We start from the raw sequence: 16,596 nt of genomic DNA, 5'->3' as shown, positions 1-16,596 counted from the left end.
GGGACCTGCCCATGTGTTGGGAACCAGCAAAGGCATTCAAAATAGAGATATTTCACATAATTGAATGGAGTAATTTGTAGCAGAGAGTGGGATCTCTCTGCTCCGGAGGTGTCCATGGAGCTGGGGAGCCTGGGATGGGCAGGACTGGTGGGGCAGCGATGCCACAGCAGCTGGAAGAGCTGGCTGGGGCTGTGCAGTGCTCCCTGCCCTCGGCAGCCCCAGGGAACAACTGGATTAATGGCTAAAGCAGGGAATGGCTGATGGAAATAGCACTGACGTCAGTCACTGTGGCTGATGGCAGGGGACACTGGGCACTGGCATTACGTGACAGGCCTGGCTTTTAAACCTTTCCTTAGGCATGGTCCTGGCCTCCGTGAGGAACAAGGGCTGCTGCCGGCATTCCTGCGGGGCTGGAGAGGCAGAGCTGGTTTGTGTTAGGTACAGAGCAGCTGGAGACTGATGGATGCTCCCAACTGATAATGGGGATTTTATCATTATCATTATCATTATTTTTTTTTGTTTGTTTTGCATGAACACTGTTCTGAGGCTGGACATCAGCAGGAATTTCTCCCTGGAAAGGGTGGAAAGGCATTGGGAGGAGCTGCCCAGGGAGGTTTGGAGTGCCCATCCCTGGAGGTGTCCAAGGAGCACCTGGATGTGGCACTGAGTGCTCTGGGCTGGGGATCAGGCACAGCTTGGACTCAAGGACCTTGGAGGGCTTTTCCAGCCTGGGATTCTGGGATTCCCAGCACGGCATTGTGAGGCAGATCCGGTTTATCCAGAGCTTAGGGAAGGGAAGCTTGGCTGGGATTCCTCGTGGAGCGAGGTTCTCCTGGAGCTGCTCCTCGGCTGCCATTCACCGCTGTAATCAATGGTCTGGAAGGAAATCTGAAATCACTGCTGATGAACCCGCGGCTGCCACGGAGATTGGTGGAGTGGGAGGTGGTGCTGAGCACGGGGCAGTCATGCAGAGCAATCCACATCGCTTGGTAAACTGGGCCTGTTTAAACAAAGCGCGTTTTTACGCGGCCCGGCGCGAAGCCGCGCGCGGAGAAACGGAACGCTGGCTGATATCCTGGGAAGCACTGACTTAAAATGGATCCAAGGGTCACGCTGCATGAGCACTCAGGATTAACAGCCTGGCACAGACCTCAGGTGGAAAAACCTGCGAGGTTGGAAGGGCAGGAACGCATTGGAGGAAGCCCTAGTGAGATGGTGCCTACAAAGGTCATCTTTGACAAGGAACGGGGAGAAACTGGGGCAAGCAAAGATGAGGGCCCCAAAGCAGATTTGCTGTTTGCAGGTTGTGACTTGGACCTGCTGTGTTTGACTCCTCAAACAGAAGGCTCCGGCGTGCCTCGGCTGCACTGCACAAGCAGCTCCTGTGCAGAGGCCGCTGCCTGCTCCAAGGCTCTTAAACCTCCCCCAGAAAGGTCACACAAACCCAATTTCTGTGAGTCAAGGCCAGGAAAATCGATTCCGTGCCTTTCCGCGATTCCAGAGCCGGGTGTGCGAGCTTCCCAGGGCACCCTCCGGTGGGGCTGGGCACAGAGGGAGGGGGCACTCCCCGTGCCAGGGCCACGCTGCCCTGTGGGGCTGCAGGGGACAGGGCTTGGGAGCCCTGCAGTGAGAGGAGCCCTTTCGAGGGCTGCCTGGCAGGAGGTGACATTTAAAGGAGGTGTTTTTCAGGTAAAAGCGCTGCTGTTGGGATGGAGACCCCGGGGCCTGGGGGGACGGTGGCTGTCACAGGCTGGCATTGGGAGGGTGTTTATTTGGTTATCTCGAGGAGCCCCGCTCGTCTGGTGGGGCTGGCACGGAGGGAAAGCAGGAGCCCCGAGCTCGGGATGGGCCAGGCAAGGCAGGAAATCGGCTTCAGCTGGGTGGGCAGGGGCCAGGGGATGTCAGTGCCAGGCTTTACACAGTCCCTGTGGGCTGGGAGGGGACTCCAGAGGGTCATCGGCACCTGGGCAGCGCTGCCTTGTCCTCAGCTCCTCCAGAGCCCTCCTGGAGGGGCTCGCCCGTGCCAAAGGACAGGGCTTGCACCCTCTGCTCTGGCAGCCCCCTGGCACAGGGTGCTGTGCCCCATCCTGGAAGTGTCCCAGGCCAGGCTGGATGGGGCTTGGAGCCACCTGGGCTAGGGGAAGGTGTCTGCCCATGGCAGGGGTGGGATGGGATGAACTCTAAGGCCCTTCCAACTCAAACCCTGCCATGATTCTGTGATTGCACTTGGCCAAAGGTAGCACTGTGGGATTTTTGCCATGGTAATTAACCCGGGCTTCCCTGCTGCAGGTAGAGGTCACTCCTTCTCATCTGCCAGTGCTCACAAGCAGAGGCTTTTCCTTTCCAGCGTTTGCCACCCTTAATTTCTCTTCCCTGAACCAATTTCTCTCTTCTTTTTTAAAATATTTTGTCATGGTTTCTAGCGACTGCTTGTCTGTTCTTCTCTGAAGTGGGGCACTCTCCTCAAAACCAGTGCTCAGCTCAGCCTCCTGGCACCCAGCAGAGCTGGCACACCCCAGCCCCTTCACACATCCCAGTACTGATGCGTTTTTGGGTGGGAGGCTGGCACTGTTGTGGATGCCCAGCCCATAATGTGCCATGATCCTCAGCCAGCTGTGATGGCTCCTCACGAGGGTGCAGATGTGACAGATCCATCCCACATCTGTCGTGCCAGCAGCTATTGAAAACACAGCCCAGCAACGGATTCGGGACATAACCCGGAGCTTTAATTTGATCCATGATCCCAGCTGAAAAGGCTGTCTGCAGTAATTCCTTAGGGAATAACACTTTCCAAATGATTTGCACCCACATTACCCAGGTAGGGATGTACTGTGCTGCACCTCTGCTGTTTGCTTGCATTACTTATGAGAAAATCAGCTGAAACAGTGTCAAAAAAAAAAACTTCCTCAAGTCAAGCTAGAACATTTACTGCTCCTCCTCCCTCCACGAGGCATGCTGTCTTTTCAAAGGAAGGAGTTCAATGGCTTGACATGTTTGTTTGTGACAAACCTACAGTGGCTGTTACTCATTTCCTTGTTATCTTGTAGGTACTTACAAAGAGTTCTTTTATCTGCTTCAGTATTTTTCCAGGAACTGAAATTAAGCTAACTGTTTTATAATTCTCCAGCTCTTCTTTTTTCTCATCATTAAAGACAGGTGCTATTTTAGCTCACTTCCAGTCTTCTGGAAGCTCCCTGATTCTCTACAAATTCTTCAGGAAAAAAAAAATGTCTTGGGAAAAAAAAAAAAAAGCAGCCCTAACAGCTCTGAAGTTACTTAAATCAGGTCTCTAAGCATCTGTGGTGAATTTAATCAGGTCCAACCAACCTTAAAGCAGCTCATCTAAATGCTCCCTCTGTGTTCCTTCCCTCTGTTCATCTCAATTCCTTCCCCTTTCTGGCCAGTGTTCGCTGTGTGTGGGACGCCTGGTTGCCACTGATTTGTAGGAAAGACACCAGCACAAAAAACAGTATTCAGCCTAAACGATGTGTTGGCTCCTCTCTCGCCTCATCACCTTCAGATCCCCATCAAATAATTCCTGTCTTGGGCTTCTTGCTGCGTTTCTGGTGGAGAAACATTGTGGTGGCTTTTTCTTGCTCTCGGTGGTTGTGTTTCATTCCCTGCGTTTGCCCCTTGAACTCTCCACTCCACTCCTCGGTAATCACACCAAAGAAGGATTTGGTGGAAGGATTTGGAGTGGGATAATGATGTGGCTTAATGGCTGCTGGCAGGGAGCTGCTTCTGAGCGTGAGGCAGAGCTGGGGAGGGAAAGTGTGAAGTGGGGTCTTGGAAACGCTTCAAGCACACAGAAGTGGTGCTGGTGGTGACCCTGGGAGGAGAATCCTGAGGATGGGAGCTGGGGTCAGGCCAGGGGAGGGAGGAGGTTGCCGTGGCTCTGTGCTGGGCAGTGATGCCATCAGAGAGGCTTTGGGATGGCCTTGGCCATGCGGGGCTCTGGGGTTGCTTGAGGAACCCCCAGCCAAGGGTGGGGACAGAGATTCAGGAGTCTGTGCTGATGGGGGGACCTTTCCAGAGTCATCCTGCCATGGGAGGGGACATCTGGGTGACAGAAGGGGCTGGGACAGAGCCGTGGAGGGAGTGGTGGGTTGGGGGAGCACAGGGACCATGCAAAGTGTGCTCCCTACATGCGATGGGAGCTCTTGGCTGGGATGGAGCCTGGTGCTGAGTCTGCCAGAATGGCTCTGGGGGCTGAGGATGGGGTCAGGTTGGATGACCCCACCCTGTGCCTTCACCTGCGGGGTGGGTGATGCAACATCTTCTCTCTTGTCTGCAGTTACCTCATCGCCGAGTGACGTTCTCTGCAGCCAGCCAGGCTCAGGACCTGCAGGACCCCTCCCAGCACAGCTACTACGACAGCGGGCTGGAGGAATCCGAGACCCCCAGCAGCAAATCTTCGTCGGGGCCCCGCATCGGGCCCCTGGCCCTGCCCGAGGACCACTATGAGCGCACCACGCCCGATGGCAGCATCGGGGAGATGGAGCACCCTGAGAACGGTACGTGCCCGCCCCTCGCGCCTGTCCCCTCCCCTGGCACCTGCCCCGAGGCTTCTGCTCCTCCATGATCCATGTCCCCAGTGTGGGTGACGTGGAGCTCGGCTGGGACACGCTCGGCTTGGCGGGGATGGGAGGGTGGAGGTGAGACTCAGAGCAAGAGAGCAGCAAGGAGTGGTGGGGAGGGGTCAGGCGGGTGAGGGAGGGGAGGTGTGGGCGAGCTGTGGGATGGGAAGAGTCGAGGAGATGGGTGGGTGGGGCAGGAGATGGGTGTGGCAGGAAGCAGGTGGGTGTGGCGTGGACAGGTGGGTGTGGCGTGGACAGGTGGATTTGGCCCAACACGGAGGTCTGAGGTGGCAGCACAGGGGCGAGCAGAGGGGCTGTATCCCAGCCCATAGGGAGCTCATGTGCCCCACTCAGGGGTCCCATGGTTGCCCACCCCCACCTCAGGGGGATTGGGGTGTGCTGGAGCTCCCCATGCATGTTTGGAGTGAGCTATGGGAGGTTCCAGGGGCAGAGGGCAAAGCAGGTTTAGTGGCACAGGTGGGGCTAAGTTGATCCACGGAGCGGAGGCTCATCGAGTGTGGTGGTGGTGGTGGCAAACCCCAGAGCGACGTGTCCCTTCACCTTGCCCCTCAGGTCACCTCGCAGTGGGGTCCAGCTTTCCCTGAGAACCCCTGGAGGTGTCTGTGGTGTCACCACCAGAGAGCTGCTTCCCCCTGCCCCGACGCAGCTTCACCCGCGGTCGTGCTGCTCGTGCTGCCTCTGTGCTGCCCCCCTGGCTGCAGCCCACCCCCCCACTGTCTTCTCTGGCCAGCTCCTGTTGCTTCCTTGGATTTGGCTCTGGCTGTGCACATAACATCTTCTCTCCTGTACCTGCTGCCTTCTGTGCTCGTGTGCCCGGGGGAGGTGGCTGTGGAGGTGGCAGGGTCAAAGAAACTTCTGGGAGGGAAGAGGATGAGGTGGCAGAGGGTTCTCCTGAAGTCTCCTCCCGTTCCTGGGAGCATCCTTGACTTCGGGACAGGTGTGTGCATGGTGGGAAGATGGTTGAGTGTGTGTTCAGATGGTTTTTAGGGAGCTTCAAACCTGCTGGGTCCCTCTGTTGTGGAAATGGACTGGTCCAGTGGAACATCTCTTCCCAATGCCATTGGAGCGAGGCGTGGTGGGGTTCCCAAATCCATCTATTGCACCCTCCTGTCCACGAGTGTTGTGCAGATGACTTTCTCCCCAAAAGTGCCAGTCAGTCACCTGGGAAGAGCTGTTTGGAGCAGTTCCTGGAGCCCTGGCACTTGGAAACAGTATTGGGCTTCTCTGGGTACTTGGAAGAGAGGCTGGAAGGGTAGTGAGCAAGGAGATGCCCCACGGATGAGCTGATGGACGTGGAGAAGTAGTGGGGGTGATGGACCTGGAAGAGGAAAGGTTGATGCCTGGAATGTGACAGGAAACTCAGAGATCATGAGGGAAGAGCAGGGCTAAAAGTAGAAAGAGGGGAGAGGGAAGAGCACCTGGAAGGTGGAGCGCAGAGAGGTTGTCTTGGGATGTTCCTTGGAATGTTCACTGTATGCCCGGCTGGATGGGCAGAGCTGGGGAATGCCAAGGGACTCTGCCTGGAGGCTCCAGGAATGGCTCCCCGCCCACAGCATCACCAACCTGCCCTACAAACCAGCTCCTGCCTTGGCACAAGGGGCCCTGTGTGTGTTCACCTCCCACGAGAGCAGGAATCACCCCATGCCCGTCCACCACCAGATCCCTGGGTGGTACCGACCCTGCGGAGGCTCCCAGGGAAAAACCACAGCCCTGCTCCGCTCTCCATGCCCTGGACGTCCTGCCTTGGCTCCCTGCCCTTGGCAGTGGTTGGGAATCAGGCTCCAGTGGCTCCAGCATCTGTCCTGACCTGTGCTGGGTGCAGAGGCCGTGGCCGGTCAAGGCTCTCGGGAACCCACCAGCATTATCCCGAGCCGGTCCTGGCGCTCTGCAGATAATCTGGCACGGCGGTTCAGGGGGGACCTGAGGAGCTGGGGTCAGGGTCGTGATCCTCTAAGCAGACTGTGAGGGGACCCTGGCACTGGGACAGGCGATTTGGGGTGTTAGAGCAGCTCACCAGAGATGTGTTTGCTCCGTGTCCTGCCCGAGGTGTGGCACATCCACATCTGTGCTTCCAACCAGACCTTGTTAATCTTGAGAAGGATCGTGACTTGTTTCCTGCAAAGGCTCTCCAGTGATGTGGGACCATCGTGACCTTTTGGGGACCGTCCCACCATGTCCTTGCCTTGGCTGCAGCAGCAGCACCAGCCCCTCAGAGAGGTCAGGGGTTGGGGTTTTGGGAAGCTGGGCAGACCGAGCTGTTCCTGACCTCCTGTTAAACCGCGGAGCCGTGCTGGATCCCGCGCCCCCATCCCGCGGCACGAGCGCCAGCCTGACACGACTGTGCATTTTCTCAGCTTTCATCTGGTTATAAATATCCAACATAACAGGGCTTCCATTGCTTTCTCCAGGAGATTATCCCTGCAGCCGAACCAATCTGATAAGCAAGTATGCAAGGCTATTTATAGCGTTTCAACTGGAAGACAGATCCATGCCTTTTCTTTGTAGATGGTTCTTCACTTGATTAACACACATCTCAGTGTCCTCCTTTTTTGGACCCTTTCTGCTGTGCAGACTGCAGTAAAATGCTGTATTGCAGGGGCTGAGCCAGGCCTTTTGCAGGAGGAATTACGCTGGTTCTGGTGAAGACTTCTCCAGGAGCTTGGCACTGATGTGGCAGCTCCTCAGTCATCCCAGGCGTTTGTCATCCCTGCTATTTTCCCTCCCTACCCACTGTTTTTCCTCCCCAACATTTCCCTGCGCTGTTCCCCACCTTGGTGGGGCATGCTGAGCTGGGAATGAAGCTCAGTCTCCCACTTGGCCACCCGGTGCTTTTCCCAAAGACATCTGTTCCCCCCGGATCCCAGATTTGCTTTGGTTGGAAGGAGCCTGGGAATGCTGGTGCTCCATGGAGGCTCTGCCCTGCCGTAATGCACGGAGGGCTTGGATGGGGACAGTGCCAGTCACTCTCCACTGAGGGAATTTAACAGGATTTCAGGACCAAATATGAGCAATTTAGGAATTGTAACATGAAGCCTGTTTTCTCTCTGTCCCTGCGTAGTGCAAATATATCCGAGATTGTGATTTATTGGATGAGGCATTTCTGATTCATATTATTCCACCCCCAAAATCTATTTTATGGCTGTTATTTAAAGTGGGGACCCCATGCCATTTTTAATGCATGCAGTTACAACCGTGCTCCGAGTTTGGAATTATCAACCAAAGTGAGCTTTCCCAACACTCTCTGTGCCGTAGGATCTGCACTTCCCAGATGTTCATGAGTTTATCCTCACAGTTCAAGGAAAGAAACTCCGCCATAGGTGGGGAATGAAACAGAAAATTGCAATTTGCATTTTTCGGAGGTGGCTGCTCGCTTTGGCAGCTCCTCCCTTTGCCATGTCAGGATCCTCGTGTTCCAGAGGCACGAGGCAGGAATCCGGCTGCTCCCAATGCCAGAGCCCAGCCTGCTGCTGATGTCTGAGGCAGGAGCAGAACGTGGCTTTGGGGCTTTGTGGCAGAGCTGGTTTCAAGCCCTCCTGCCTGGTTCAGGCTTTGCCAAGCCCAGACTTTTCTCGGTGCTGTCCGAGCCTCTCCCAGCACCTCAGCACAGCTGGAGTGGATGGATGGAGATTCCACTTCCCAGGTTTGGCTGCAGGGCTCAATAAACCCCCACCCCCCCCCAGTCCAGTTTTTCCTTTGTTTCAGGGAAGATTTAGAGGGATGCATTGCAAAGGAAGAAGGAGCAGCTCGTCTTACCTGTGTGTGGCATGGTCGTGAAGTCCCAGCCTGTGATTCTGCTGGGAGCATCCCTTTAGGAATGCACTTTGTTAGCACAGTGTGTGAGACCCCAGGTGAGCCCTCCCATAGGATTGGAAGGTCCTCTCTGTCCCCAGTGTCCCCAGTTTACGCTTAAACTCTGCCTTGCTCCTCCCAGTTCTTCCCACTGAGTCCCACAGCACCAGAATTCCCTCTCCTAGTGCGTACTCGGAGATCCCATTCAGGCAACTCCACATTTAAAGATCTCTTTGAAAGAAAACTTGAGTCAAGTCCCTCCCTGTGAGCAGAGCCAAGGCAAGAGATTTTGGCAGCTGGGTGTCTCTTCCTCTCCTCCCACCCTTCCTCGCGCTCCTCCCAGCCATTGCCATCTGCTCCTGCCACCACCACAGACCTGCAGCCTCATTCCTGGGCAGCAGCAACATCTGGCACATCTTGGATGTGTGTGGTGCTTTTTGGCAACCCTTGCAGAGGCAGCCTGGGGAGAACTTTCCCTCCTCCTCCTTGCTAATTTCTGATTATAGTTCAAGCCTTCCGTTCCTTCGGCTCATTTTCCTCTCTGCATGGTCGCCAATTTGCCCACAAGCTTTTGGTGGGCTGGATGTGTCCAGGTGATGTCCCACAGCCCCCCAGCAGCACTTGGTGACATCCACAGCAGCTCCAGGTGCAGGGATGATGTGTCTGGGAGTGTTTGTGTTCGCAGTGTCACCATGGCATGGAAACACGGCTGCACCTGGCTGTGTGTGCACCCTGCAGTGCCAGGGATCGTGGAATGGTTTGGCTTGGAAAGGACCTTAAAGGACTCTCCAGTCCCACTCCCTGCCATGGACAAGGACACCTTTCCCTATCCCAGCCCCCTCCAGCCTGGCCTGGGACACTGCCAGGGATCCAGAGGCAGCCACAGCTGCTCTGGGCACCCTGTGCCAGGGCCTGCCCACCCTCCCAGGGAACAATTCCCAATTCCCAATATCCCATCCTTCCCTGCCCTCTGGCACTGGGAGCTGTTCCCTGTGTCCTGTCCCTCCATCCCTTGTCCCAGGTTCCTCTCCAGCTCTCCTGGAAGGCCCTGGCAGGGCTCTGAGCTCTCCCTGGAGTTTTCTCAATGCTGAGCACCCCCAGCTCTGAGCTCCTTGAGAAGGTGGATGGCTCGGAGTATTCCCGAGCCAACCATCCGCTTTTCCTGCTCACCACAAGGATGGATTTGCAGCCCTGGGCAGTCACTGCCTCCTGCCTCTGCTTTAGTGCCAGTCATGAGCTGCTTTTTAAGGTTCTCACTGTGATTGTTGTTCAATTCCTCGCAGCCAACAGATGGGACAAAAAAATTACATTCTGTCTCCTTCCCTGGCACAGAGACTCCTCTAGATCTTAAAATCTATTCTCTTTTTCCTACATTATCTCTAAATGTCCCTTTCGTCTTGCAGAAAGAGTTCCAGGCACATTTGCAGTCTGTGGAGTTGGGTTTTTTTTCAAATGCACCATGCAGCACTTCTGTTTTGGTGCAGAGGATGAGGAATCCTTTGGAGTGGGCTTTGTTGGGATGTGGGGTTCCAGCTGGATCCGTGCCATTCCCGATCTTTGCTGACTGGGACCCAGCAGGTCACACCTCTGCCCAGCTGAGCTCGGGTCTGGCTGCTGCTTGGAGTCGTCTCTAGCTGAGACATTGTGGGTTTGGGGTTTTTGTAACTGATCTTCAGCCCTTTTTAACACTTCAGGGCTGGAATTCCTTTTGTCCTGACCAGCAGCTCCCACCTGCCCGGCTTTAGGGTGTCCACATTCTTAGTGAATGTTCTGCTCATCATCTGCCTCTGGAAATTCTTTCTGGGTCCCTCAGTGATCCTCTTCTTCTGCAGAACAAATTGGGTGTTTCCTTTCCACACTTAATGTTGGTTCATCCCCAAAACCGGCTCCTGGTTTGCTTAACCACTGCTGGGAAAAGATTTTTATCTGGACAGACAACATCCAGCAGATTACAAATGGCCCTGGATTACCCCATCCTGGTTTCAACATTTCTGCCTGAGCTGGAACTCCAGCCCTATTTCCTTATTTTCCATGTTTTCCAGCCATGTCTGGGCAAACTCTGACGCCAGAGCTGCTCGGGACAGGGCAGGGCAGGGCAGGGCAGCTGTCCTGCCACGGCAGCCAGGTGACCTTCCTTAATTGTCCCCAGGAGCCGGGCTAAACAGGGGACGGCTGCTCCCCTGCCCCAGGAACAAACACATTGCTCCCAGCTCCAGAGAGTGCCTTTAATCCTCTCAAGACCTTCTAAGAAGGCTGCTCCTCGCTTCCGATGTTGTCCAAAATAGCTGCAATAATTTATCTGCCTCTCTTGCCTCACAGGATTATGTGGTAGCACACACATAAGGCTGTCCTCGAGTTCTCCAAAGATCCTTGGCGGATCCTGGACATCTTTAGAGGAGTTATTTGTAGAACCCAAATTTCCCTGTTGGATTCTGGCTGCTCTTCCCCCCCCCCTCCCCTTTCTGTCCCTGAGCCCACGCGGTGTGATTGTGAAAGGTCCAGGCAGTGCAGTCACTCAGAGTCAACGCCCAAGAGACAAAATCTCCATATTCCAGCGGGAAAGTGCCTTCTCTTCTCTCATGTCTAGGTCCCCATGGCTCTGTGTGTGCCTGCTGCGTTCAGGATTGGACTTTGGGAGTTTTCTGCTGGTCCTTGAGACCCTGGGCTGGGCTGGGATCTCTTCCATTCCCTCTTGCTGTCTGTGGCAAGCGGGTGGAACTCCGCAAATGCCCTCCTGCTTGTGATACGTCCATCACACTCCTCCTGCTCTGAATTTACTGAGTGGAGAAAATTCTATCATTTCTCCTAATCTTTATTCCTCTTTCCCTCTGGAAGCCCAGCCCAGGATGCTCTGTCCCTGTGCATGGTGAGTGCACAGCTCGGGGAGGTGACCCTGCCCTCACTGTGTGGATTTTCTGGGCAATCCTGCAGAGACCCCAGGCCTGGGGAGCAGCTGGGAGCTGCTGACCCCAAGCTCACCCCACTCCTTGGAACCACTCTTGGGCTTGGTCAGCTCCATGGCAAACTTTGAGACTTTCCTTAAGGGAATCAGCTACAAACAGATGGGAATAAGGAAGATTTTAGCTAAGAATTATAAATGAGCTCGTTGGGGGAAGGCGCCTTCTGCTGCCCCAGGGAAGGGAGGATTTCCCATCTTCCCAACAAGGGAGGCCAAACTGTGTCATGGAACTCCTCCAGTCCAAGGCAGGAACGTTTTCCATCACATTCCACCTCAGCAGGCCTGGGAAAAGGTTTTCACCTGGCAGAACATGACCCCAGTGACATTAAAACAGGAACCCAACCCACACAGGACTCGGCATTTTCCTTTTCCCTGGCAATGGTTGCAAATTCCGATGCAAATGCCCATGCAAATGGTCATGCACAGCTATTCTTATCTCTGGGCCAAATCTTAACATCCCTTCTTTGGTAGAAAGTAGATTTTCCAAAAATAGTTTACGTCAGCCTCCAACTATTCATGGCTTCAGCTTGAGTTCCTTAAACCCGGTTCCAGGAAGAGTTTTCCGAATTAGATCTGCAATGGGAATGGGAGGGTGGGACCCTTTCTTTGCTTGTCCCACGTTCTTCTTCAGGGAGGACATTTCTTTGGAGTGAGGGGTTGGGTGAAGCTGCTTCAGGCTCTTCTTTTGTGTTTCCCAGCCCATTTTAAAATGCACGTTTGAACTTGGGACTTGCTGGTTTCTTTGGACAGGTGGGGAACAGCCAGGAATCTGAACGATGATTTCTGCTGAGCCACAACACTCTGTGTGTCTGGGAGCAGAATAAGCAGGTCCCTCCTGTCCCTCTTGGTTGGCTCACCCCTGTCCCTGTGCTGTCCTGCTGTCCCAGCACAGCTCCAGGGAGCTGGACAGGGGAGTGACCAGGCTGAGGTTTTGCTGGGTCACATTGTTTTGGCCATTTTTGCTCTCCAGACAGAGCAGTTTTCCCACCCTGCCTGCTCTGTGGCTCCACAAAGAGCTGAACTTGCAGGAAGCCAGGATTCTGCAGGAGGCAGGGATTCTGAGCTTGGCATTCAGCTTTAGAACACGTCTAAACCAGAAAGAGCCACCGAGTGTAAAAGCAACAGACAGGCAGGATCCCTCAGCAGCCCCAGACTATTTGTTGTTTTCAAAGACCTGCTTCCTTAGAAAGCTCCTTTTGAAGTAATTTGACGTGCCATTTCCAGCGCCTGTGTGATCTACCGCAGTTATTCCCCCTTTATCTGCCTCCCAATGCTCCGGAATGTCTCCATAAACCTGCCTGGCAGTGCCTCTGCCCGTGCAAGGGACCTGCATTAGTGTGGGATTTAAACTTAATGCCAGAGGAGCTTACAAACTCTCCCATTTGAGCCTCCCGTGGACTCCACACTGCAGTTTCTTTCTCATAAAAATAGCAGGTGGCTGAGTTTGAAGGATCGGTCAGGTGTGGATCCCTCACATGGAAAATCCCTCTCACCAGCAGGAGATAGAGGATAAGGATTCATCCCTGTCCCCGGTGAAATCAATGGGAGCTTTGCTGTTGAGACAGGTCAGGTGTCAGTCTCAGTTGCTGGCTCTTCCCCGGGATTTGATCCTTTGTGCTGTCACCATTAAAGAATCTCCCTTCCTGTCTCCTTCCCACGGGCTCTCATCCATCCTGATTTGAAGTCCCCTCCGTTAAGTGGCTGGAACGCCGGCGCTCCGCTTCCCCGGCGGAGAGGACACTCCATAAATCTCCCATTAGTCATGGACATGGCGAGCCATCCCAGGGCCGGGCTGCTGTGCCTCAGAGGTTATCAAACCGTGGCAGCCCTGCCTTTGCCTCTCCTTCCCGAGAGCTCAGTTCCCTGCCAGCATCCAGGGCTCATTTCCTGGGAGCTGAGGCGGCCACGCTTTGCTCGGGGACACAACAGCGGCCACGTGGTGCTCAGTCCTTGTTCCCTGGCCCGTGTGGCTGGAGCTGGGCTCCCTTTCCAGCACCTCTGAGCAGGGCAAGAAGTTTCCAGTGGGGAAGTTTATGTGTTGGTGGCCAGAAGGCTCCGTTTTCCCAGGAGAGACACGCAGGGACATTGTTTGTGTGTGTTGTCCCCAGAGGGTGTTGTGCCTCTGAACGGGGTACAAGGCTCCCAGATGATCCCTGTGAGGTATTTCAGCCTCAATCCTTGTAGAAAAGGCAGGCTGAACCTCACTGGTGGGAGCGTGGGACCTCCCAGGGTGTCATGGACGCTGTATCCCTAAAAGCAAACATCCAGACCTCATTCCTGGGCTTGGGGGACAAGAATAGGGAAGGATCCCTCCAAAGTGCTCTGTTCCAGGGCTCTTGTCTGCAGGGAGCTCACGTCAGAATGAGCTGGATGATGAGGACTCTGCTTGTGGTAGCTCTTGGACGTCTTTGGATTTACACTTGGCATCTTTACTCCAGCATGAGACTGGTGTTGGGCTAAAATAACATCATTTTTCCGATAATTTGGGATAGATTGGCAGGGATGCTGTGAATCAGGAATAAATCAGCTCAGCTGGCCCATGGCTGAAACCTGTGACTCTCCTGTAAGTCTGTGTCCTATATTACTCAGGTATAAAATGTTCTTCCAGGGATGAACCCTCCGGACAAGGAGCATGGGAGAGGCTGAGGAAGGGATCCAGCAGGGAAGAGCAGGGTGCTGGGATGCACAGGTTCCTGGGAACAGCAGTTCTCCATCAGCTGTGTGTGCCTGGGTTAGCACAACCTGCCTGGACGTGAGGAAACAAGGAGGCAGCAGGAAAAGGAGGAGGGGGTCAGGATGTGATCCCTGCTCAGGGATGTCGGAATGGCTGTCGTGTTGTTTTATCGCTGCCGAGGAAAGAGAAAATGGAGCAGGGAATGCAAAATGACAGAGAGTGAGGAGATGTGATATTTGCCTGATGTATTTTGCTGGTAATTAGTGTAATGCCAATTAGACAGAAGTAATCTTTTTTTTTTTTTTTCCCTTCTTCAGCTGTATAAATTATTGCTGGAATATATGCCAGCTCAAACTGAGATATTAAACTCGGAGTGATGTGGAAATCTCTGCTCCTTAAGGATCTCTAGATGAAATTACCCAGACAACAGGGATCTTGACAAAAGTAAGGCTGACTCTATCCAGAAAGAAAACGAATCAAAGCCAAAGGAATTTTTGTATTCCACGTCTGGCGTCTTGCTGCTTATTAGCCACACAGGAAGGGGCCCCCACAGAGATGCAGCAACATCAGTGAGAAAAGGCAAATATCTCGCCTTTCCTGCAAACAATGCCACTTGCAGGCTATTGTTCCCCTATCAGCTTCCCTGAGGAGCAGATCCCGAGCCTTTCCCGTGCTGGGGCTGCAGGTAAACCCTGCCGCCCACGTGCATGCCATTTGTCATTCCCTGAGCCCTGTTTTCTCCCGCACCGGGACAGCAGCGCCGGGGTTGTTTCGCCTCCGGGTCCCTCGGGACGTGGAGCTCTTTAATGATGATGTACGGCTTCCTTCAAAGGGTCAATTGCTGGCCTGGACCTCTCCAATTCCGGATCCCTCGGAGCTCTCTACCTGGGCACAGACGCTGCTTTGCTCCGTGCTGCACACGGATTTTCCTTCGCATGAGGAGCAGACCTGCTCTTGCCGTCTCATCCCTTCGGAAAAATAACTGCAAAAAATTATGCCCGTGGACCAATTCTGTAAATTTTCATCCATCTCTGTTGGATTGCGAAATCCAAATCTTGTCTGCTCATCCTGCTGCTCCCTGGTGCTGTGGTCTGAGCACATCCTCTTTGCCAACCTGCCTCTGACGCGGGGGGGATGATGTATCCCGCTTGTCCCGCCTGGGTTTTAAGATTTTGTAATCCTCGCTGGCTCTTTAAAGCATGTTTTATTCATGGCATCCTTTAGGACTGCCTCTGGCAGGCCTCCCTCGAGTGGTGCAAACTTTATTGCATTTCTCCTCCAGCAGCCTGTAAACTGCAGCACCCAGGGGTAGCTGGAGGTTGATATTCCCCATCGGAAGCGATTTTCTGTCTTTTCCTCGCTTTCCCACAAGGGCTTCTTGCTGCCATCCTAAAAACAAACACAGGGCACGGCAAAATTCATCAGGATTGGGTTTTTTTCCCAAATGAGCCATCACCAGGCCGCCCTGTTCCTAAACTTCCCCATAGCCCGTGTTTGCTCCTTCAGCCGGATGCTTCGGTGCTGACCCCTCCTGCTTTTCCAGGAGAAGGGGATTTCTCCCCAGCCCTGGCCATTAGGGTGGCGGATCCTTTCAGTGCTTGGTGGGGAATCACAGCAAGAGGGCAAATGCTCTAATTCAAGGACCAGGGTTGATTTCTTGGGGTGAATTTTGCCTGCACCACAGGAGGATGTGACCGGTGCTGCTCCTGCCACGTGCCAGCCGCAAAACCTCTCCCCGTGGTGCTCCCACTGCAGATTTTCAGCCTCGCAGTCTGTGGGCGTTGGAGGCGTCAATAAGGAGCGTTTTCAGATGCTTTGTGGCACGGCTGCACTGCAGAGAAAGGGGCTGGGCAGTCCAGGGCTTGGGGCTCTGGATCTCAGAGCAACCAGCAGAGAAGCGGCCCCATTTGATGTGGGATCATTCCTGCAAAGTTCCCTGGCTATGTCCCTGCTCTAACGCTCCTGGGACTGCTGTGTGGTGGATTTCTGGTGGGTTTGGTTCCCTAGGGCTGGGTTTGGGATCCAGGGCTGTGTGTGCCTCCAGCAGGGACAGACATTTCCCCCTCAGCACAGCCCAAGAGCCTCACCCTGCATTTAGTGCCTGTCCCCTGAGCCTTCTCAGAGCCACCAACAATTCCGGCAGGGATCTGCCTCTTGCCCGTTGATGTCTGCAGGACAGGAGCAGGACAGATTGTAAAAGAGCTGGAATGATGTGAGGGTGCTCCTTTTCCTCATAAGTAGCCCAGGAAAGATCTGTGGCAAGGAAACAAAGCGTCCACATGCAAATCCATACTGTCATTTCCTCTCCGGTTTCCTTGGGGTTTGGCTTGACTCTCTTCCAAGGGCTCTTCCTTCTTCCTGCTCTGCTTCTCTCCAAGTGGTCTCAGTTCCCTTTGTTTGCAGATCCCCTCCTTGAGAGGAGCTTTTTCCATAAACTTGTGTTTTCTTTCTCACTTAAACACCTCCCTGACTTCAAAGGCCGGGAACAGCACTTGGCTCCGTGGCTCCCGCCCCCCTGCACCCACGATTTCCCCCATCCATTGTCCTGCCAGGGGAGGATTATTAAATTGTTGATG

The 16,596-nt window shown here is 54.2% G+C and overlaps 1 protein-coding gene across 5 annotated transcripts in view; it reads left to right on the top strand.

Annotated features, from left to right (window-relative positions):
• Window positions 1–16,596, top strand: part of PCDH1 (protocadherin 1) — a 58,786-nt gene that overhangs the window by 24,132 nt on the left and 18,058 nt on the right. For all 5 annotated transcript variants that reach the window (XM_031506048.3, XM_085591100.1, XM_085591099.1 and 2 more), the window contains one exon: window positions 4,295–4,514. In XM_031506048.3, the coding sequence (XP_031361908.1) occupies window positions 4,295–4,514 (220 nt within the window). The remainder of the gene's footprint in view (window positions 1–4,294; window positions 4,515–16,596) is intronic.

This window comes from Lonchura striata, chromosome 13, assembly GCF_050655825.1.
Source record: "Lonchura striata isolate lonStrDom1 chromosome 13, ASM5065582v1, whole genome shotgun sequence".
In the NCBI taxonomy this organism is placed as follows: Eukaryota; Metazoa; Chordata; class Aves; order Passeriformes; family Estrildidae; genus Lonchura; species Lonchura striata.
The sequence above is the reverse complement of the archived record's forward strand: the minus strand, read 5'-3'. Positions and strand labels throughout refer to the sequence as shown.